Here is a 22,276-nt window from a genome sequence, read left to right on the forward strand (position 1 = left end):
TTTCTGAGAACATCAGTGGCAGTGACATCATCATAATTTTTAATTACATTTACATTTCTTATGGTCCAATCAAGCTCAATACATATGAACCATTATTCTGTATCGTTACAACTTTGATATGGAAGAAAAATCACAGCAATCCTTTTATGTTTTGGAGTGGAGAACACTACTGTTCAAAAGTTTGGGGTCAGCAAGTATATATATATTAATACTTATTATTTTTAAAAGTTTTCCTTTTATACAGTATATTTCATGTAGGTAAAGTAAAATGTGTTCTTTTAAAATTTCTATCCACAAAGAATCCTGAAAAAAGTAATCAAATTTTCCATAATGTTTTACAACTGTTTTCAACATTAACATATGACTGCATTACACTGGCACAAAAGGAATCATTGCACGTGTGAACACACATTATATACGCTTTCTTTCTGAGCCTCTTCCAAGTGTGCTTTTAAATCGTATACGATTGACCGTCTTTTAACAGTTTTAAAGTTACAGGGACAGTGCACATTAATAACATTTATGTAAATGTGCCAGTTTAGCCTACTTGACTAATTTTCAACTGTAGTCCCTGGGCAGGTGTGATGTCAGGTAAAATACATTAAACCTTGCTAAAGGCCCGTTCACACCAAGTATGAAAACTATAATGATAAAGATATAGTTTAAAAAAAAAATCATTCTACATATAAAAAGAAGAGCAGAGTCCCCACCACAACTATAACGGCACAGAGAAACAATATTGTGGAATCACTGATTTTTTTCCAGCTAATGAACAATAAAAACATTGACAGCCAATCAGAATCCATTGCACTTCAAAGAGCTCCAGCATTTAAAGTGGCAGACGACAAAACTGCAGTACATGCTCAGAATGAACAGTGTTATCGGTCATTGGTGTGAACGCTAATATAGTTACAATTATAGTTATTGTTCCTGGTGTGAATGGGCTTTAAAAGTACTGGGTCTGCATTTACTTTTTGGCTTTTTACAGTGCCTTTCAAAGCATCTAAAATGAATCAATAACACAAATTAAAGTACAGTCAAAATGTATTTCTAGAGCACATATAAAAGCAACAGAGTTGCACCAGTGTGCTGTACAATAAAACACTGAGCATATAAAGAAGAAACCATGCAGTGTACAAAATATAAACACATTAAACAAAATACAATAAAAAAATAAAAATGAAACAATACAAAAATGCATTAAAATATTAATATTTATTAAGTTTAACATATTTGTCAGTGTTAAGCATTCCTAATTTATCTGTAATATAGATAAGATGCTAAAATTGTTATTTATACAGTGATACTGTCATTCAGTGTAATGGATGAATAACAAAAACTGTGCATTACTCTGAATGACAAAACTTTAACTTCAGCTTATATTGCATTTATCCATCAACTGGCCAACTATATCAAACAATGAGCTGGAACAGTAAAGTTAATCACAATTATTATTATTATTCACAACATCTACTTATTTTTCACAAATAAATATATCAGGTTTTTTATATGATTTCAGAATGTCTTCTTGATCCTGTTACACTGAATGATCTCTGACAAACTGCATTTTCGGGACAAAAGTCCCTTTTTATTTAAATACTTAATAATAATAAGATATGGTCCTTTTAATATAACAAATATAACTTGGTATTTTATTTTTATTTAAAGATCTAAAGGCAAAATAAAAGTCTAGACAATTACGCTGACTGATAATTTGGAACATTATTTCCCACATATGTTGACATTTTATTTAAAAAAAAGTTATTTGAAATATTAAATTAGAAACTTTACTTGCATTTAACATGTTTTTTATGTATATAAAATTACTTTTGTCAATTTAGTTTGACGTGGACACCAAAATGGTGACATCTCGTCTTTGACCCATATACAGATTGGTCATATACAGATTGGTCATATACATTATATTGCCAAAAGTTTTGGGACGTCTGCCTTTACATGCACAAGAACTTTAATAACATCCCATTCTTAATCGCTAGAGTTTAATATGGAGTTGCTCCACCCTTTGCAGCTTTAACAGCTTCAACTCTTCTGGGAAGGCTTTCCACAAGTTTTTTTTACCATTCTTCTAGAAGCGCATTTGTGAGGTCAGGCACTGATGTTGGACGTGAAGGCTCGCAGTCTCCGCTCTAATTCATCCCAAAGGTGATTTGGAGGAAGAGTACCGCTCTCCTGGCAACCACCAAACCCAGACTCGTCCATCGGATTGCCAGACAGAGAAGCGTGATTCGTCACTCCAGAGTCCACACCACTTTACACCACTGCATCCGACTGCATGTGTCTGTGACGACTTGATGACTTCTTTCCAGTCTTGCAGTCTCTCATGTTCTTGCTCAGACGTGGACGTCGGGTTGGAGTTGGACTTCAGGCTTCGGGTCAAGTCTCGAGTTCAGAGCTCTCAGCAAGTATGTTATTACCTATCCAATACAAAGAGTATATGAACAAGTCAACTCATGAATGATTTTTTAGAGATGATTTACAACAGAATTTTATTCTATTTGCATCACTGACTCTGTTATTTTCCTGTTCATTAATGTGAAGCCGCTTTGAAACAATCTGTATTGTATAAAGCGCTATATAAATGAAGGTGACTTGACTATAACAAGAACATTACACTGAACACACATTTGAAAATCTCACTACAAATAATCCAGAATTGAAGACAAAAGATAATAAATCTACTCTGTCTGTTACACTTCCTCACACCTGAAACTGATCGAGTGAATCTCCTGCACTTCTCCAATCTACTGTAGATCATTACTAATCCATTTATGTTGTAACATCTGCTCTAACGTCGGGCGTTCAGTTGGATCCCGGGCTAGACACTGGCTAATCAGATCCCTGCATTCTGTACAACATTGAATAAGGAGAGAGCTGGTTAGTCATGACCATGTGACCTGGCATCTATGGAAACAGCATCTAAAACATGATTAATATACTGTAAAATGTTACTTATCTTTACTTTAAAAGTGAAGTATGTCGTTTCTGCGACACTAGTGGCAGCGAGCGGAATAAATGACAAAATAAAGCATATCTTCTAAAAACCTTGCAAAGGCCCCTTCCGTGCATCGCATCTTCCCCGACTTAAACATCACAAGCGCTCTTACTGGTTCTTGTGAAGGCATGTTTCAGGTCATATTAGGAATACTTTTAGCTGTGTTGCATTTGTCTTTATGAAAATGTGTCTTTCTGAACGGGTGCATGATGATGCTGTATGGTATTGAAGAAATGCTTTGTAGCGCGTAGCATCACAACGCTCTGTTCACTTTGACGTGTTCATGACCGGTTTAATCTTTGAAGGTATAAATGCAGTGAACTTTGGCTTTCACTTCTGTAACTAAAGCTGCATTTCTTTTCCCATGACTCCGCCTGCTACAGTAGCCACGCCCCAAACTCTCACTATACGTCGAGCTATATATCAAAAATCTTACATACTTCACCTTTAACTGTTTCTGTACAGAGCCTTTGCTTTATGTGTGTGTTTATCAATGTATCAATATTATTCACTCACTTTTGGATAAGGTGGGGTTCTGAAATGTAACTTTGGCTTGTGTGATTTTTCTTCTATTGCGAAAAGGAGAATATCCGTTCACCATCTTGTACAACAACACTCCTAGAGACCAGACATTTGCTGGGACGGCGTGGAATCGAGGTTCTGTCAAGACTTCAGGTGGGCAGTAATCCGGTACTCCTGTAAGCAAGACATTTGCACATTGTTGAGCTTTTTTTATTAAACATCAAATAATCAGTAAGTCACTATATTCAGGTTTCCACACTCCCAGAATGCTCACCAATGTAAATGCTGCTCTCGTAGCCATCACTACTAAACAGCTGACCGCAGCCAAAGTCTATCAGCTTGAGCTGTGCCGGGCTTCTCTTCACCAGGAAATTCTGCGCATGAATGTCATGATGAAAAACACCATGATCGATGCAGTGTTGCACTGCCAGCACAGCCTGTCGCATGAGGAACCGTGCTGTTGGTTCATACATTTGATGATTACGAGTCATGAAGTCCTGCAAGATCTCGAAGGGTTCAGGATACTCCATAACCAGAGTGAAATCTTTAGGATGTTCAAACCACTCGTATAGTTGTATGACGAAGGGGCTTATGGGTTCTCGCCTCATCATCATCAGCAGCGCCACTTCTGTAACGAGAGGTTTGGGATGTCCAGGCTAGAGAAAAGTAGCAGACAGAAGGTTAGCAGGGTAAAAACCTGAAGAAAACACATCATTTTTAAATGTACTTTTCTTTGATCCTTTTAGATGAGTAATCTTATCTAATAGTAATCTGCACTTAAACAACTCAATACATGTTCAGGTTTTGGCCAACTTACAATATTAAGATAGCGATTGTTGTCAATCTTGCGGATCCGCTTGATGGCAACCTGCAAAAAAAACAACCCAGTTTCAATAACAGTATTCAAGCACTAAGTATTAAACATCTGTAAATTGATATAAATGTGTTTTGATGCATGCAAGAGCAAAATGTTTGTACAATTCTGTAAGATTTACATTTTTGCCATCAAATCTGCGTGCTCCCAGGTACACCCTGCCAAATCCTCCGGATCCAATCATCTTTATAATGCAATAGAGAGACTCAAAGGACTCTGAAAAACAAACAGAAAAATATTAGTTTGCTAGATCTATTGCTTTATTTAAAAATATCAGTTCTAGATGTGTCGAGAAAATAATATTATAATGGGGGAAATAATATTAATGTTCTCTGAAAACAAGCCTTATTTAGAGTGGAAAACAAGATTGTTTAAAACAATGTTGTAGAAATAATGAGTGGCGATGTACCATTATTTGGCTGGACGCCGGAGTGATCTGGAGCCGCTGATGATGGATCAGGATCAGGCTCTGGCTCCAGATCTGCTGGAGGAACAAAAGGCTCCACAACATCCACAGCACTACAGTGGCAACAGCAGAAAACACACTTCACAGCCTTCCAGAACCTGTGGAGGAAACCACCAGTTCCTTTCCTCTTCCCACATTCTGCAGCTTTTTCTGAAATGAAGAAAAAACAATTGAAAACACAACTATTAGAAACATCTCTGACGTCAAATTAAGCAATGCTATAATGACATCATTTACATTTCACTGTTAAATTCTTCTCTGTAATGTAACAAATCCAAAGTAACAAAATATTTCCACACTACCCGCCTGACTTCTGCTTAATGCCTGCATAAATTTCCCAAAATCTTATTTCACAATATTAATAGTCATTTTATTTCACAATTATCACGTTATAGTTTGAAAAAATGTTTTTTCTTGGTTAAAGGAACAATCTATTTTATAATTTTGCATTATGGGAACTTTACTTTTGAATGTTCTCTGAATGTTCTGAAATGTTAGACGAATGTTCAATTAAAAAAAATATATAGGCTATATATTTTTTTTTTTAATTCAGAGAAATTTTGCTGAGCAACAGTGAATGTGACTGGACATTAACATGTTAAAAACTTATGCATGAAGTGTCTCTCTGTAGACTTGACACTGCCCAGCCGTATTTCAGTCTCACCTGTTGAGCTCTTGTTCACAGGAGAAGCCTCCATGGCACCCTGAGCAGTTCGGCCATTTGAAGTCTCTGTTGGCTCGACAGGAACTTGCCCGGGCAGCGGAGGGCACAGGAACTCTTCCAGGCTGTCGGACTTGGACAAACTGCAGTTGCTCCAACTGTCCTGTTGGTTTCGGCTCTCCGATCCATCGCCACTCCACTTGCATTCGACGCTGTACGAGCCTCTGCTGCTCAGACTCAACGACTCTCTACAGAACCAGCGCTTGACACTGATCTCAGAGAGGGACAAAGCAGTTCTCCAGGATCTGGAGCGGCCCGAGGCTGGAAAATTTCACACATCAAAAACTGTTTATTTTTATAATATTAATAATCAATGTCAGTGGTAACATCATATTGTTACTTTAGTTGGTTCAACTTTCTATTTTCAATGAACTAGAAACTGAGTCATAACTTTTTAATTAAAAGCCTATTCTGACCTCTGCGAGAGTGTTTAGATGAAGAAGTGGACGGACGTCCATCATCTGGGCTCTTCTGGCTGCCGCTCTTCCTCGTCCTCCTCCTGTCAGCCTGACCTGGGGACACAGAAACAGACTCAGAAGACAAAGGTGTGAAATATCCAGGAAGATCCTGGCTCTGGGTCGGGTCTGGCAGCGGATCCTCACGGTCATCAGAACCGGGCCTCCAATCCTCCTGACCAGCCGTCTGAGAGAAAGCAGCTCTCCTGGATCTGGAGCGGCCTGAGGCAGGAATATTTCACACAATCACATACTGTAGTTAGTAATGTTTTAATAATAATCAATAGTGATGGGTCGTTCGCGAATGAGCCGGATCTAAGAGCCGGCTCTTTTAGGTGAACGACGGGAGCTGGCTCGCATATCTGAAGAGCCGACTCTATTTAAAAATATATAGCCTATAGAAATTAAATCATTATGTAATAAAGAAATAATTAATTATTTTAATTTTATTTAAAATAATTGACTAATTCAAAGAAACACAACAAAATAATTAGGCTATCGGCCTAAAGGCGCACACACATTCGTTTCGACTGTCTGATCAGCCTCACTCTGTTCCTGTCAATCAAACACGCGATGTCAACCAATTATACTGCATGAGGGAGGGCCGAGCACGCACACACACACACTATATGCGGATAAACCGCTGATCGGGCGGATGGCGTGACAAAAAATAATATTTTAATTCAATTTGGGCGGGTGGCGGTTAAACCAATCAAATGAAGAAAGTTTGCCACCAAGCAAACTTGCAAGCTATGAGCCGAGCTGTCAGGAGGAGGCCTAAACGTCTCGTAGATGAGACTGACTGGGTTATTTTGTTTCGATATTAGTTATATTTTAAAATAACCAGTCATTGTAGCCTACCACTTGTGGAACATTTAAAAGAGAGGCAGATTATGGATATAACTCAGAAATGACATCGGGCAATGGCAGCGCAAGATGTTCAGAAGAACGTAAGAGCTAACTTCTACAAGCTCAAAAACATCCACATAAAAAAAGAAGGTAGGCCTAGGCCTAAGAAAAATTGTCGGAAAACTTTGCACATTAATTAGATGTGCAAGGCAAGCAGGCAATTTTTCGGGTTGTTATGGACAATAAAAAATGTGAATATTCACGTTGCACTGTTGTGCGGTGGACTTTCAGGGAGTTAAAACGTTTATTTTTTAAAGAGCCGTTTGTGAGTCAAAAGAGCCGGCTCATTTCAGTGAGCTGAGTCAAATGAGCCGGCTCACGAAAAAGAGCCGGATTGCCCATCACTAATAATCAATAATCAATGTCAGTGGTCAATTACAAATTTTTACTTTAGTTACTCAAATTCAAAAGTTTATTTCACATTAAATGTGAATTAAAATACATGTGATTAGATTGGGGGATCCAATGGGTTCTTCACATTAATGTAGTCAGTCATTGTACAACAACATAACTTACCATAAACCATAAATGAAAAACTAAAGCACTCACCTCCTCTTTCACCCATCATGTGAGCCATCGACGACATCCTCCTCCAAACTGCAGAAAAACAATACAAAATACAGTACAAAATACAACACAATAATACAATAGAACTCTCCTCCACACAAAAATAAAATTAAACAAAACAAAAAATAAAAGAAAATCTAAAATAAGAAAAGAAAAGAAGAATAAAATAAAAGTATCCTCAGAAATGATATATCTCTTTCAAAAATATAAATCTATATAAAGAATATATCCTCCGATGTCCAGAATAAAAGTCTCCTCTCAGAAAACAGCTTCAAATTCAACAGATTCGCTCAGAAAATATTCTGTAAAAGTCTGTGAGTTCGCCTCGTCTCTCTCAACCAGCAGACAGCGATCGATCGGTTCGGCACAATTCACAACACGTGTCGCTATAGCAACTAATATTTAAATCACTCATATGCAGACGCACAGATAGCGATCAGTTCAAATGTAAATATGCAGTCAGAAAGATTCATAACACGCCGCACGCGTCGCTATAGCAACTAAAGTTCGATTCACTCACGCACAGCTCATCACGCTCATGAGCAGAGCGCGTGCACACATTTATTGAATAGTTACAAACTTAATTTAGATTTTTTCTTGAATACATGATATTTATTCTTCTTGAAAAGTTATTATTAATATAACCTGTGGAATTATTCGTGTTCAAAATCTCCACTTCGCAAGGCACTGTGTAATGGATCACGTGGTCATTGCTTCGGTCCAAAATGCTTGCGGGAGAAGCCACAAGGGAGAAAAAATTTACATAATCTATAATAAACTCTAAAATAATTAAATTGACCCTTTTCCACATTTATAACCATCAAGGCCAATCAGCTTTCAGTATCACTAATGCGTCATCAAACCGGTTATTGGTTATTATAGGCCTAGCATAGACTGTTAAAAAAATTAGTAGTTGTGAAGAAATCCATATGAATAAAAGATCCAAAAACAAGACCAAACGAAAAAGCCCATGTTTTTTTATTACCTTTATTTCCAAAAACATACATGTAACATTTCAAGAGATATAAATGTTTTGCATATAATGTTCTAAATAATTCCATAATATCATGTATACAATTTTTAATATCAGGTTTTGTATATGATGAACGTTGAGGATAACATTCATGTAACAGACTTTGCTTTGATAAATATTCTAATTCGTTTTTGAACACATTTTTTATATTTCTGTGAAATGGGTTTAAGAAATGCAGTCTTATTTCACAATATTAATAGTAATTTTATTTCACAATTATCAAGTTATAGTTTGAAAAAATAGTTTAGTAATAGTCTTACTACGGATGGACTTTTATTTTGACGGGTATTGTAGTTTACGGGAAAGGAAAGGGAGAGCACGCAATTCAAGTTCATCAGAGTTGTTTTGCAGCTTTAACGTTTGCAACTTTAAGAACCCCCTGAAAAGGCAAAAGGTCTGTATGTATTTGATATTGTTAATGTTAATGATAGAGTTTTGAACTAGTCGGCAATTCGCGCTTCTTGTACTTTGTTTGTTTAGCTCTTACGGTGATTTTTGGAGTGAAAACGGACTCAATAAACTTCATTAACATCCGTAAAGTTTTGGCCATCATTCGGGCGAGGTCCGCTATAGTAATGGTGCGTTCACACCGGAGGCGAATAGCGGGTCAGGCGCGAGTGATTACCAGGTTGTACAATCTCTTCTTCCAAGCGAGGTCCTTTTTATTCCTGTCTCTATAAAAATATGAACTTGAGTCGTATAATTCTGTGAGACCACTCGAAGCCAAAATGAGTTTCTCCTCCATTTTGAATGAGGTAACGTTACTTCGAGCGGGAGTTTGTTATGCAATCGGTCACTTTATGCCACGTGGTTTATGACGCCCGAGTTTATGCCTTATAAAATGTAAAAGTTAAAATTTCACTTTTGTGTCACGTTATTGACCTATAACCAGCTAGCAAGCTGCCGTGCTGCTAGTTTACAACTTTTTTCCTGCAAATATACAACTACTTTTCACTAACAAGATAATGTGTTTATTCAGAGGATGTCTGCCGTAAAAAGTGGAAAAGCCTCAGGGACACGTACCTGAAGGAGAAGAGGAAGGAGATGGAGAAGAGGAGTGGGTCAGCAGCAGGGTCTGGGAAGAGGTGGAAGTTTTCTCAGATCTTGGGATTTCTCGACCCCTTCGTCACTCATCGAGGCCTGGATAACCACCTCCAGGACCAGGGACACCCCAAAGAACAATCAGGGGAGACAGTGACAGGTGTGTTTCCAGTCAAGTCAAGTCAAGTCACCTTTATTTATATAGCGCTTTTTACAATACAGATTGTATCAAAAGCAGCTTCACAGTGATAACATGAAAATAATACAAAAAACAATTTCATCATCGTCCACCTTTAAGGCAGATCTATAATATTGTGAATATTAAATGTCCCCAACTAAGCAAGCCAGAAGGTAAGGCAACAGCGGCAAGGAACCACAACTCCATCAGGTGACAGAATGGAGAAAAAAACCTTGGGAGAACCCAGGCTCAGTCAGGGGCCAGTTCTCCTCTGGCCAATGATACCCCTTTTCCACCAAGGCAGAGCTGGTGCTGGTTCGGAGCCAGAGCCTAGTTTCAAATCGGTTCTTTGTTTTTCGACCACCAAAGCACCAGCTCTGAACCAGTAAAAGTGGTTCTTAAGTAGCACCAAAACATTGCTGGGCTAGAAGTAAGAACCGCTTGCGTCAGGGGCTGGGGGCGGGGTTATCGTGACCAACAAGACGAAAAGAAACTTGTGACCGCCATTTTTTAAATAGCTGCTAATCGAGCTAATAGCAGCTCGATTGTAATCTCCGTCTATGCAAGTTACGGCGAGCTGCACGAACGCGTTTGATTCGCCGTGTTTGGATGCCGATGTAGGTTCGCAAAGCCATGACACGACTCCTTGTGCTTTTGGATCGCTTTCGCAGTGCTTTGATGTCATGCGGCGATCGGTCTGCGAGAAGCCGAACCATCTCGAACAAGCCTGGTGTGTTTTTGTTTGGCGCTGCCGCGCTGGCGTTGCTGGGCAACATGAGATGTATACAGTGACGTAAGATCTGGCTCTGTTTTGGCTCTTTAGCCTGTGGAAAGGCAAACCGGTTCTTAGAAGACCCGTCAGTAGAACCAACTCCGAACTTGCTCTAGCTCTAGCTCTGAACCAGCACCTGGTTCTTGCTGGTGAAAAAGGGGTATGAGTGAACAGTGTATGAAGTTCAGAATAAATCAGAGTATTTGTCCAGTTCCGGTTGGTTGAAGTCGGAGTGGAGAGGAGGAGAGACCGGTTGACACTTCAGGTCAGCGGCGTCGTCGTGTCCTGGCGCTGGTCCTTCATCAGATCTGGATACGGCCTGGTTCCGGTGGACAGCGGTAAACCTCGGGATAGACAGAGAGACTAATATTAGCGTAGACGCCATCCTTCTTATGATGTACCAAGTAGAGGTCTTCACAGTGAACCCGAGACCCGTTGACCCGGGACCCGTACGGGTTCGGGTCTATATTTTAAATGATCAGCCGGGTCCGAGTCGGGTCCGAATCTATTACTTCAGGTCCCGGGTCTGTTTAACATTGTGTGTAATACCCGTGCGAGTCATCAGTTCAGACTCGGAAAAAACCCGGCCGTGATTCTGCTTGTTTTTTTGTAACATGCAACTTATAAAATTAGGAAAAGAAAAGTGTGAGCTGTGCCTGTGTGAACCTGTGCTAAGTCGCGATCTCTCTCTCTCTCTCTCTCTCTCTCTCTCTCTCTCTCTCTCTCTCTCTCTCTCTCTCTCTCTCTCTCTCTCTCTCTCTCTCTCTCTCTCTCTCTCTCTCTCTCTCTCTCTCTCTCTCTCTCTCTCTCTCTGCCTGCCGTTAGAACGAAACATGCAAGTGCATGGCACGCACGGTAATAATGGATACCTTCATTACCTTAAAAAAGTGAGTGCAGTTAAGTGTAATAAGTGTGACGCACTGTTGAAGTTTGATTCAGTAAAAACTGGCACATCGCATCTTTTAAAGCACACCAGGTCGTGTGGTAAAACTGTTTTGACCCAATCTTCAGTGGCGCCTTTTCTTAGATTGGGTGTAGTTCCAAAAAAAGCAAAGGATGCGATTTTGGAAAAATGTACTAAAGTCTGCGCAAAGGATTTAAGGGCCTTTAGCATGTTTGAAACTCCCGCGTTCACCGACTTGGCGCAGACAATATTAGATACGGGAGCAACACATGGCCGGTGTAATGTGAAGGACTTACTTCCATCTGGTGTGACGGTATCTCGTTTCACACAGAAGAAATATGAAAGTCTCAGAGCAGAGCTCCTGCCAACAGTTAGGAAAGTCATAGCTGAAGGACTGGCATGTGGAGCATCCACAGATATGTGGACAGATGACCATAGGAAGGTCAGTTACACCTGCATCACACTGCATTATATAGATGATGCCTGGGAGTTTAATACCAGGATCATATGTACATGTGCATTTCCATCTGGGGCAAAGAAAACGGCTTTAAACGTGAAGACAGAACTGCTCAAGCAGCTAAGTGAATTTGGTCTGCTCCTAGATGAGATCGACAGACTTGTGTTTGTCAGTGACCAAGATGCAAATGTGCAGGCAGCGCTCTCCCGATGGGTGCACAAAAACTGTATATCACACGTACTGAATACAGTGCTGAAGCACACCTTTAAGAAGTCTAAGGAAGGTGATGAAGAGCATGATGGAGATGAGGAAGAACTGCAAGAAGTAAGAAGTTGCATTGAGCAATGCAAGACCCTGACAACATTTTTTAAACACTCTGGATTACAACTACGACTTAAGCAGTCTTTGAAACAAGAATGTGAAACAAGATGGAATACTAAACTGGAGATGGTCAAATCTGTGCTTAATGCATTTGAAGATATTCAGTCCATTCTGCTTGAACGAGGAGAGATGCATCGCATGAGTCACATATCTAAAGACATTCTTCAGATGCTTGTCCAATATAATATATGAAATATATGAAAGAGCACATGGAGAGTTGGCAAGCTTCCCTACAAGAGCTACAACTGAGGTGAATGCCCAGCAGATGCAAGAGGAGGATACAGAGGAGATGGCTGAGCCAGCAGCAGGACCAGGACCAATGCAACACTTTAGCCAGTGGGCTGACGTCGAGGATGCTGAACTGGATACCGGGGTTGATGAACTAGAACAATATTTGAAGCACAAGCCCACAATGGAAAATGATAGAGACATTCTTAGTTTTTGGAAACACAACCAAAATATGTTTCCATCAATGTCACAACTGGCAAGAAAAATACTCTGTGTGCCTGCATCTAGTGTGAGTTGTGAGTCAGCCTTCAGCATCTCTGGTCGCACGTTGGAGAATCGTCGGACCTGCCTCAGCACTGCTAGTGTAAATGCTTTGCTGTTTCTGAATAGCAACATGTAGGCCAAACATGAAAATTAAAGCAGCCCTACTAGACCTCTGTCTATGCAGTATGCACCACTTTATTAAAGATAAGACAAACACAGCTTAGAGAGCTGATGTTATTTTTTGTTGCATTGCATATTAGCATTGAATATTAAAAAAAAAATTTAGGGCAAGGCTTCAAGAACATTTATGTTGAATATAAATTTAAACTCGCAAGCAAATAATTGAATGCATGTTGATTGCACAGAATGCACAGTTGCACACACAGTGCATCCACTTCAAGATGTTTTATGTTTCTTTAATTAATTCATATAGCCATCATTAAATGGTTTGTTGCCATGCATTGTTTTGTGTGCAGTGGGGAATCAGATCATTATATTTTATATTAGTTTATTTTATTTATGTTTTATTTTTGGCAGTAATCATTGATATATGTAACTAGGCTACTGCTATGTAGCTAAGTGTCATTTTGAGTTCCTGTTATGTGACATAGTAGTAAATAGAAGTTCAAATCTCAAAAATGCGTCTTGTCACACTCATATTTAATATATTTTAAATCAGTAACATAATCTGAGGTGAACTGTCACATGAATGTTTACTTTGACACTCAAAATAAATTGCGTTAAAAAGCATATTTTAGGTTGATCCAGCTAGCGCGCATGTGCAGTCAAGTGCGTGTCATGTTTCTATGGCAACCAGTTACCAGAGGCAGAGCTTTAGTGAGGGACAGCCAAACGGCGCTTTAGATTTTACAATGTAAATTAACCGTTTTGTTTAATCTTAAAGTTTTAGTGGTCAGATTCAGACTCGATGATGCAGAGCAGAGAGCACGGAGATGATAGCAAATAAATAACGTCAGCGCAGCGGCCATGGCACTGAACGAGCAATCGTTATTATAGTTCAAAAGGGCAAACAGTCAAAAGTTATTGTGCGAGTTAGCAGCTAACTCGTTTAATTTGTCATCCGTCACCGTGAGTCCGTGACATCAAGTGGACTTTTGAAGCTGAAATAACAAGGATTAAGCTTGGACTTGGTGGAATAACGAGAGGAATAACATGGACAACTTTCTTGTCGGAGCCGAAGGATTGTAATGCATCACAGCCAGTCAGGTAACGTTACAAGTAAAGGATGGAGAGACTACTACGCTGCTACGGCTCCTTAAATTAGGTAAGACAAAAAGTTGTAATTTTTCGCAACAGGTTTATTGACTTGTAATAGCAGTTTAAGGTGGAATATGTGACAATAGGGTCCAGTCGGGTCTGTGTCTTCCCGGCAGTTTCGGGTCCAGCTTACAAAAATAATCGACGGGTCCAGGTCGGGTCCGGTTAGGCATTTATCGGGTCTGCACGGGTCCGGGTCCAGCTTTTGAAATAATAGTCGGGTCCGGGTCGGTTCGGTGTAGCAAATTACGGGTCCCTTCGGGTTCGGGTACGAATTTTTGGACCCGTGAAGACCTCTAGTACCAAGTACATCAGGATTTACGGGAAGTGTTCCCGGTCCCGGCTGTTCTAAACTACGCAGCCTAACATTTAATTATATAAGTCTATAATGTGTTATGTGTATGCTAGGCCGAAGAGATGTGTTTTTAGTCTAGATTTGAACTGACAAAGTGTGTCTGCTTCCCGGACAATGGTAGGAAGACTGTTCCAAAGTTTTGGTGCTAAATAGGAAAAGGATCTACCGCCAGCAGTCGATTTTGATATTCTAGGTCAGGGATGTTCAACTTCGGTCCTGGAGGGCCACTGTCCTACAGAGTTTAGCTTCAACCCTGACAAAAGCTCTTTTCTAGTAATCCTGAAAACATTGATTAGCTTGTTCAGGTGTGTTTAATTAGGGTTGGAGCTAAACTCTGCAGGACAGTGGCCCTCCAGGACTGAAGTTGAACATCCCTGTTCTAGGTATTATTAACTGGCCGGAATTTTGAGATCGCAGTAGACGTGAAGGACTATAATGCGTTAAGAGCTCGCTCAAGTACTGCGGAGCTAAACCATTTAGTGCTTTGTAAGTGATCAGCAATATTTAAAAATTTATACGATGTTTAATAGGCAGCCAATGCAGTGTTGACAGAACGGGGCTAATATGGTCATACTTCCTGGTTCTAGTAAGAACTCGAGCTGCTGCGTTTTGAACTAGCTGTAGTTTGTTTATTAAGCGTGCAGGGCAACCACCCAGTAGAGCATTACAATAATCTAGCCTTGAGGTCATAAACGCATGAACTAATTGTTCTGCATTATTCATTGAGACCATATGACGTAATTTAGATATATTAAGATGGAAGAAAGCGGTTTTACAGATACTAGACACATGACTTTCAAATGAAAGATTGGTATCAAAGAGCACACCCAGGTTCCTAACCGGCGACGAAGACTTAACAGAGCAGCCATCAAGTGTTAGACAAGTACTCTAGGTTATTACGTGTGGAATTTTTTTGTCCAATAATTAGAATCTCTGTTTTTTCTGAATTTAGTAGTAGGAAATTACTAGTCATCCAATTTTTTATATCAGCTATGCATTCCGTTAATTTTGTGAATTGGTAGGTTTCGTTAGGTTTTGAAGAAATATACAGCTGAGTATCGTCGGCATAACAGTGAAAGCTAATTCCATGTTTCCTAATGATATCTCCTAATGGTAGCATATACAGAGTGAACAGCAGCGGTCCTAGTACTGAGCCTTGTGGTACGCCATACTGAACTTGTGATTGATAAGACATCTCTTCATTTACTGCTACAAACTGATAACGGTCAGATAAGTATGATTTAAACCATGCTAGTGCAATTCCACTAATGCCAACATAATGTTCGAGTCTATTTAAAAGGATGTTGTGGTCAATGGTGTCAAATGCAGCACTAAGATCAAGTAATACTAATAGAGAGATACAACCACGATCGGATGATAAGAGCAAATCATTTGTGACTCTAACGAGAACTGTCTCGGTACTATGGTACGGTCTAAATCCAGACTGAAAATCCTCGCAGATATAATTTCTTTCAAGAAAGGAACACAGTTGTGAGGATACTGCTTTTTCTAATATCTTTGACAGAAATGGCAGATTAGAGATCGGCCTGTAATTGACTAGTTTTGTAGGATCAAGTTGCTGTTTTTTAACAAGCGGTTTAATCATAGCTAGCTTAAAGGTTTTTGGTACGTATCCTAGAGACAAAGATGAATTAATGATATTAAAGTAACACCAAGTAACATTTCCTCTGCGGTCGCCCTACTGGTTGGAAGCTGAATTGTCCATTAGCGCTGTCGTAAATAATTTAGCCTAACGCGCACGCTCGCTGTTGATCTCCAGCACCGGCTTTGGAATCAACAATGGCCACAGACAAGGTAGAGTATTGTAATAGTCACCTATTCTGCCTTCATGTACAGATTTTTTGAGGTGATGGTAAACATGCTTTGTGGTATTGTTTTTCCTTCACATGTAAAGAAAAAAAGAATTAACTGTTGTGTCAAATGCCTATGATGTAAGCACGGATTGTTATAAGGACTTTTTCTTTGTTTTTTATAATTTTTTGCCACCGGATAACTTTCAAAAAGGAGAATGGGAAGTGACGTGGAGGAGGGTACTGTGGAGTGCAATCGGTGAAGCGGTCTGAGTTTAGCGGGCTCTGTGTAAAGGTGGCCTGAGGAATTCAACTGACTTTTTGTGGATTAAACGCGGGTTTTTATGGACTACTACAGCATCCCGGCGGCTAAACAGACTGTGGCGAGGTTGCGTGAGTTCATGGAGGAAATGTGTTGACTGCGGCGTCTCGCCACGCTTCGCCCGGTATCGTTTTGTTTTGTTTTTCCCTTCTCTTCGTGGAGGACATCTAGTTCAGTCCGGACAATTTATGTTTGATTGACTGAGTATTTGATCTGCTGGGACATTGGGTTTCTGGGGTTTAAATGTGCGTGGAATTGAGTTGCAATGTTTGTTTGATGTAGCCTATATCGGAGCGCGGCCGCGCCTCCAGCGCTGAATAACTCTGTGTTGCCCGACGTGTATAAACCTTATATATCTGTCAATACACGTTGTTGAACCTGAGTATTGTGAACTTTTCGTTAATGTACAATTATTTTAAGTTTATACATGTATGATTGCTTGTTTATTTTGTTGATTTAAGGGTTTTCCTAACCAAAAATTAGCTGGTTTCTGTCTGTAATCACCCCAGTATACACCCCAGTATTCCGACCCGAAACCCGAAGTTACATAGTGCCAGTAAAAGCGATACAGACCACGTCAGGCTATGGCAGACGTGTCATTTAACTTATTTTAAGTCGATGTACCATCACAAGGGTCTTGGAAATATATTATGAAGGTTGAAAAGCTACTTAGTGTTACTTTAAGAAGAGGATCTATGACATCTGGAAGATTCTCTTTCAGCAGCTTAGTCGGTATAGGGTCTAACATGCACGTTGTCGATTTAGATGATTTGACGAGTTTGCAAAATTCTTCCTCTCCTATAGCAACGAATGAATCAAATTTTCCCTCAGGGAGACTACAATGCACTTCCTGATGCGATACTGTATTAGACGGTTGCATAGTTATAATTTTGTCCCTGATATTATCGATCTTATAAGTGAAGAAGTTCATAAAGTCATTACTGCTGTGTTGCTTGGAAATTTCTGGGCTTGAAGCTTTCTTTTTCGTTAGTTTAGCCACTGTTTCAAATAAATACCTAGGATTATGTTTATTTTCTTCTAATAGGGTTGAAAAATAAGCAGATCTAGCAGCTTTTAAAGCCTCTCTGTAAGCAATCGAGCTCTTCTTCCATGAAATCCGAAAGACCTCTAGTTTTGTTTTCTTCCAGTTGCGCTCCATTTTTCTGGCTGCTCTCTTAAGGGCCTGAGTGTGCTCGTTGTGCCACGGCGTTGGACTATGTTCTTTAATCTTCTTTAAGCGCAGCGGAGCAACTGTGTCTAAAGTGCTGGAAAAGAGAGAGTGAAAAGTTTCTGTTGCAATATCAAGTTCTTCTAAGCTATCCGGGATGCTGAGATGATGAAACTGATTAGGAAGATTATTGATAAAGCAATCTTTAGTGGCAGAAGTGATATGTCTAACATATTTATAACACGGAGTCGGCTTTGCAGCCTTGGCTAAATGTAATTTACACGAGACTAGATAATGATCTGAAATGCCATCGCTCTGCTGCAGTATTTCAACGGCATCAACATCTATTCCATGTGATAGTATTAGATCTAGAGTATGATTACGACAATGAGTCGGTCCTGACACGTGTTGTCTAACTCCAATTGAGTTTACAATGTCTTTAAATGCCAAACCCAATGCATCTTTTTCATTATCTATGTGTATATTAAAGTCACCAACAATTAGTACTTTATCTGCAGCCAATACTAATTCTGATAGAAAGTCCGCAAATTCTTTGATAAAGTCTGTATGGTACCCTGGTGGCCTGTATACAGTAGCCAGCAGAATTTTCAAACGTGATTTATCGTTTACACTAGATATTTTTACATTGAGCACCAACACTTCAAAATAATTATTTTTACAACTAGATTTCTTAGTGGTTTTGAAAATATTACTATAAATTACAGCAACACCCCTCCTCCTTTGCGTTTCAGACGAGGTTCATGTTTATAACCGTAATCTTGTGGGGTTGACTCATTTAAAGCAATGTAATCGTTTGTTTTTAGCCAGGTTTCTGTTAAACACAGCACATCTAGGTTATAATCTGTAATCATATCATTAACTATTAGCGCTTTTGAAGTAAGAGATCGAATATTCAGCAACCCAACCCAAATTACATTTTTAACCTTAGATGGGTTTGAACGTTTTTTGGATTTCCAAGTTCGGGGAACAGACACAGTCTCTATATGATGATATCTAGGTGAAAGAGTCTCTATGTGATGGGATTTAACTGACCTTGGTGACGTGAGGCCGCTAGCAGACGGTCGGTTAAACCAGTCTCTCTGCTTCCTGACCTGAGCCCCAGATTGTCATGTTTTATCTCTAAGACTATGAGCCAAATTACTAGAGAGAAGAGCAGCACCATCCCAGGAGGGATGAATACCATCTCTTTTCAACAGGTCAGGTTTGCCCCAAAAACTTTTCCAATTGTCTATGAATTCTATATTATTCTGCGGACACCACCCAGACAGCCAGCCATTGAGTGAACACAATCTACTAACTATCTCATCACTCCGGCGAACAGGAAGGGGGCCAGAGCAAATTACAGTGCTTGACATCGTACTTGCAAGTTCACACACCTCTTTAATATTAATTTTGGTGATCTCCGACTGGCGGAGTCGAACATCATTAGTGCCGACGTGAATAATAATCTTAGAGAATTTACGTTTAGCATTAGCCAGCACTTTTAAATTTGCTTTGATGTCAGGCGCTCTGGCTCCCGGCAAACATGTGACTATGATGGCTGGTGTCTCTATTTTCACGTTCCGTGTAATAGAATCGCCAATTACCAGGGCACAATCAGAATAATTCTCAGTGGGTGTTTCACTGAGCGGGGCAAATCGATTTGTTATCGGAACGGAAACGTGGTTTTTTGATCTGCGACTAGAGCGATCTCTCACTGTCACCCATCTGCCCTGCTGCACGGGCTCTACTTCAGCCGGAACCGACTCATGTAAAGAGTTAACTAGGCTAGGCGCATCCAAAATAGTATCTAAAGCTCTAGCACTCTTCTTACTATTCTCGATTAAAGTTTGGATGCGTGTCTCTAGTTCTGAAATCTTCTCCGTCAGCCTGACTGTCTCCTTGCATTTATCACATATAAATCCTATATTGCTGACAGAGAAGGCTATGGTAAACATGTGACATGAAGTGCAGGTGACAATAACAGGAGAAGACATTACTCACCGTGTTTATTGACCTGATTCTTACTCACCTGGGCTTTTATGAACTCAAAGGCGCGGGCGCGCGCGAGAAAAATAAATAACTGAGCGCACGGGTGGTGTGTTAAAAGGCTAGCGAGTTAGCGTGTTGTGCTGACAATAACGGAAGCTAGCAATGTCATGTTAATCTGAGATGTTGGGTAAGCTGTATTTAGTAGTATAAACAACTAGAAACGATAATAAATGATTGTTCAAAACAGAAAGAAATACGAAGCTAATACAAGGCTTAAACGCAGCAAACAAACTCACAGCAGCCACATTAAGACACATTACAAGGCATATGCTGTCATGTTTACAGATGAAGAAATGTAATCTCTCTGAGTATTGTCACCAATGTGTCGTATTAACATTTAATATTTTCTTGACAGAACCATATCAGAGAGAGGGTGGTCAAAGAACCCCCTCTCCTTCTCCTGTCTCCCCAGTCCCTGGTCCCTCAGCCCCTGCTGCTGAACCTATAGGTGTGTGAAGGCAATAGTACAAACAATATTTCAACATATGAAATGCCTTCTCATTGCACTGTGTGTTGTATTTTTTTAATTTCACAGGCCAACAGAGGAGGAGAGCTCGTAGGAGGCCCCGTGAGCGGTCACCGGATGGTCCGTGGAGCAGCGACTTCTTGCGCTCCTGTCGCAACCTCCGACGCAACCTCCAACACCCCCACCCACACCGCCACTAACCTCCGACGCGACCTCCAACACCCCCACCCACACCGCCACTAACCTCCGACGCGACCTCCAACACCCCCACCCACACCGCCACTAACCTCCGACGCGACCTCCAACACCCCCACCCACACCGCCACTAACCTCCGACGCGACCTCCAACACCCCCACCCACACCGCCACTAACCGCAGACGAGCACTTCCTCCAATGCCTTCTGCCTTTTTTACAGAGCATGCCGCCTCATCTTAAGGACATTTATAAATTGAAATTATTTAAATTTGCTATGAAAAATAGCTACACTGTGCTAAATTTGGAACAATTTGACCCCCCCCCACATAGTAAAAAAAAAAAAAAGTGAGGCGGCTGGCTCTGCAGGAAACGCAGAATGCCCTCCTTCCTCTACTCCTACATGCTGTTCCCTGGGGCTTTTCCAGCTTCCAAGCGAGGTCCTTTTTATTCCTGTCTCTTAATTTTTTTTTCTGTTCTTACTATTTCTTTTACAATTTACCTTAATAAATTATTTTACAATCTGACTAAATGCCTGGTGTGGTTCTATGCACAACAAAGCAAATCTTTTATCACATAAGTTGATTTTTTAATATACGAGACGTATTAATTTTGTATTTAATGCTATTTATTCCATATCTAAATATAGATTATATGAAACATCATTGTAATGTGTGATGGCAATTTTATGATATTCATTGATCTTTAGTAAAATATAGATGATTCAAAGAATGTCACGTGTGTCTCTCACTTGTAGTGAGAGAAGATTCTGTTTATGAAATTTATGTATGTTTATACACAAATGAAGGAGCGAGACAGGAGGTCATCTAGTTTGGGCGGGAGCTTAAGGGTCAACTAGTGATAAATTGAAGCTAGCAGTAATGAGTCCTTGGTCAGTGGAAAACTACTAGGAAGAGCAACTGAAGACCTTGAAATGGGTATAAAATGTGCACAGCCCTCCCCTTCTGGGTCTCACTCACTTCACAGGGTAACTTCTGTGTGGTGACGGGGAACTTCTTGCAAGAATAAATCATTTTATAAAATCTCATTTGATTCAGAGTGTCTCTTACATGATGTTTAAAAAAATTGTTTTGCCACAACAAATGTAAAGACAACCAACAACAACAACTAATAAAGGTTAATTACTTTGAGGCTGGCTCCATTTATTTAAAAAAAAATAAAAAAATTACCTTGTATACAAACATGGAAAACCTGTAATTTTGAAAAGGTTAGTGACTCAGAGTTTAAACTTAATACATGTGCATGTTGTGGACCTGACAGCCTGGAACTGAGGCTGACAACCTGGAGAAAAAAATACTAAATAGTATAATGGAGGAAAACTGTTTTTAGAAAGACATGCTCTTTATAGGTTTGTGGGTGGCTCTTAAAAGAGCCGTTGTGGGGAAGTCATGAGGAGGACTTCAAATGCTACTCCGTCAGCTGCCATGGTACTGCTCCCTCCGCCGAGAAGTGTTCCATGAAAACCTCCCTCACCTGGAGTGCCTCTCTGGTGGAGTTGTTGACTGCCTCATGAAGTTGTGGAGAACACACGTCGCCTTCACACACTTCTTCGCAACTTCAGGGTGGACCTCAATGAGGCGGCGGTACATCCTCCATTGTGAGGAGAGGATGCCAAAGGTGTTCTCCACAACCAGCCTGGCTCTGGAGAGGTGGTAATTGAAAACACGCCTCTCTGGAGGAAGCGTGCGTCCAGGGAAGGGCCGCATGAGGTTCCTCCGCAGCGGGAACGCCTCATCAGCCAAGAAGACATGGGGCTGGGGTCCTCTGTCTTCAGCACCAGGTAGAGGGTGGTCAGGAGGCAGATGAAGTGTGCCAGCCCGGAGAG

The 22,276-nt window shown here is 40.3% G+C and overlaps 2 protein-coding genes across 3 annotated transcripts; one reads left to right on the forward strand and one right to left on the reverse strand.

The window, feature by feature from the left end:
* Positions 1 to 893: 893 nt before the first annotated feature.
* LOC306984945 (uncharacterized protein) lies at positions 894 to 8,023 on the reverse strand. Of its 2 annotated transcripts, XM_079586762.1 has the most exons (10): positions 7,510 to 8,023; positions 6,013 to 6,273; positions 5,540 to 5,857; positions 4,819 to 5,025; positions 4,531 to 4,625; positions 4,353 to 4,403; positions 3,810 to 4,191; positions 3,530 to 3,709; positions 2,725 to 2,866; positions 894 to 2,435 (listed from the first exon to the last, which is right to left on the reverse strand). In XM_079586762.1, the coding sequence occupies exons 1-9, from the start codon at positions 7,544 to 7,546 to the stop codon at positions 2,763 to 2,765; spliced, it is 1,635 nt and encodes a 544-aa protein (XP_079442888.1). In that variant the 5' UTR covers positions 7,547 to 8,023; the 3' UTR covers positions 894 to 2,435; positions 2,725 to 2,762. The 2 variants fall into 2 exon arrangements, with proteins under 2 accessions (XP_079442888.1, XP_079442889.1); XM_079586763.1 differs by lacking the exon at positions 2,725 to 2,866 and having other exon boundaries at positions 895 to 2,435.
* An 842-nt stretch (positions 8,024 to 8,865) lies between these two features.
* LOC306985228 (uncharacterized protein) lies at positions 8,866 to 20,950 on the forward strand. The gene is made up of 4 exons (XM_079587218.1): positions 8,866 to 8,954; positions 9,540 to 9,761; positions 20,127 to 20,219; positions 20,307 to 20,950. Exons 2-4 carry the CDS (start codon positions 9,605 to 9,607, stop codon positions 20,435 to 20,437), a joined length of 381 nt encoding a protein of 126 aa, XP_079443344.1. The 5' UTR covers positions 8,866 to 8,954; positions 9,540 to 9,604; the 3' UTR covers positions 20,438 to 20,950.
* Positions 20,951 to 22,276: the final 1,326 nt, after the last annotated feature.

This window comes from Phoxinus phoxinus (assembly GCF_949152265.1).
Source record: "Phoxinus phoxinus genome assembly, chromosome: 17".
In the NCBI taxonomy this organism is placed as follows: domain Eukaryota; kingdom Metazoa; phylum Chordata; class Actinopteri; order Cypriniformes; family Leuciscidae; genus Phoxinus; species Phoxinus phoxinus.

Coding starts and splice junctions, on each gene's coding strand:
- LOC306984945 (XM_079586762.1), bottom strand. CDS start 7,546: ATGTCGTCGATGGCTCACATGATGGGTGAAAGAGGAG. Junction 5,026..5,539: donor TGTGAACAAGAGCTCAACAG/GTGAGACTGAAA, acceptor TCTTCATTTCAG/AAAAAGCTGCAGAATGTGGG. Junction 4,404..4,530: donor GCAGATTTGATGGCAAAAAT/GTAAATCTTACA, acceptor TTTTTTTTGCAG/GTTGCCATCAAGCGGATCCG.
- LOC306985228 (XM_079587218.1), top strand. CDS start 9,605: ATGGAGAAGAGGAGTGGGTCAGCAGCAGGGTCTGGGAAGAGGTGGAAG. Junction 9,762..20,126: donor ATCAGGGGAGACAGTGACAG/GTGTGTTTCCAG, acceptor TTTTCTTGACAG/AACCATATCAGAGAGAGGGT. Junction 20,220..20,306: donor CCCTGCTGCTGAACCTATAG/GTGTGTGAAGGC, acceptor TTAATTTCACAG/GCCAACAGAGGAGGAGAGCT.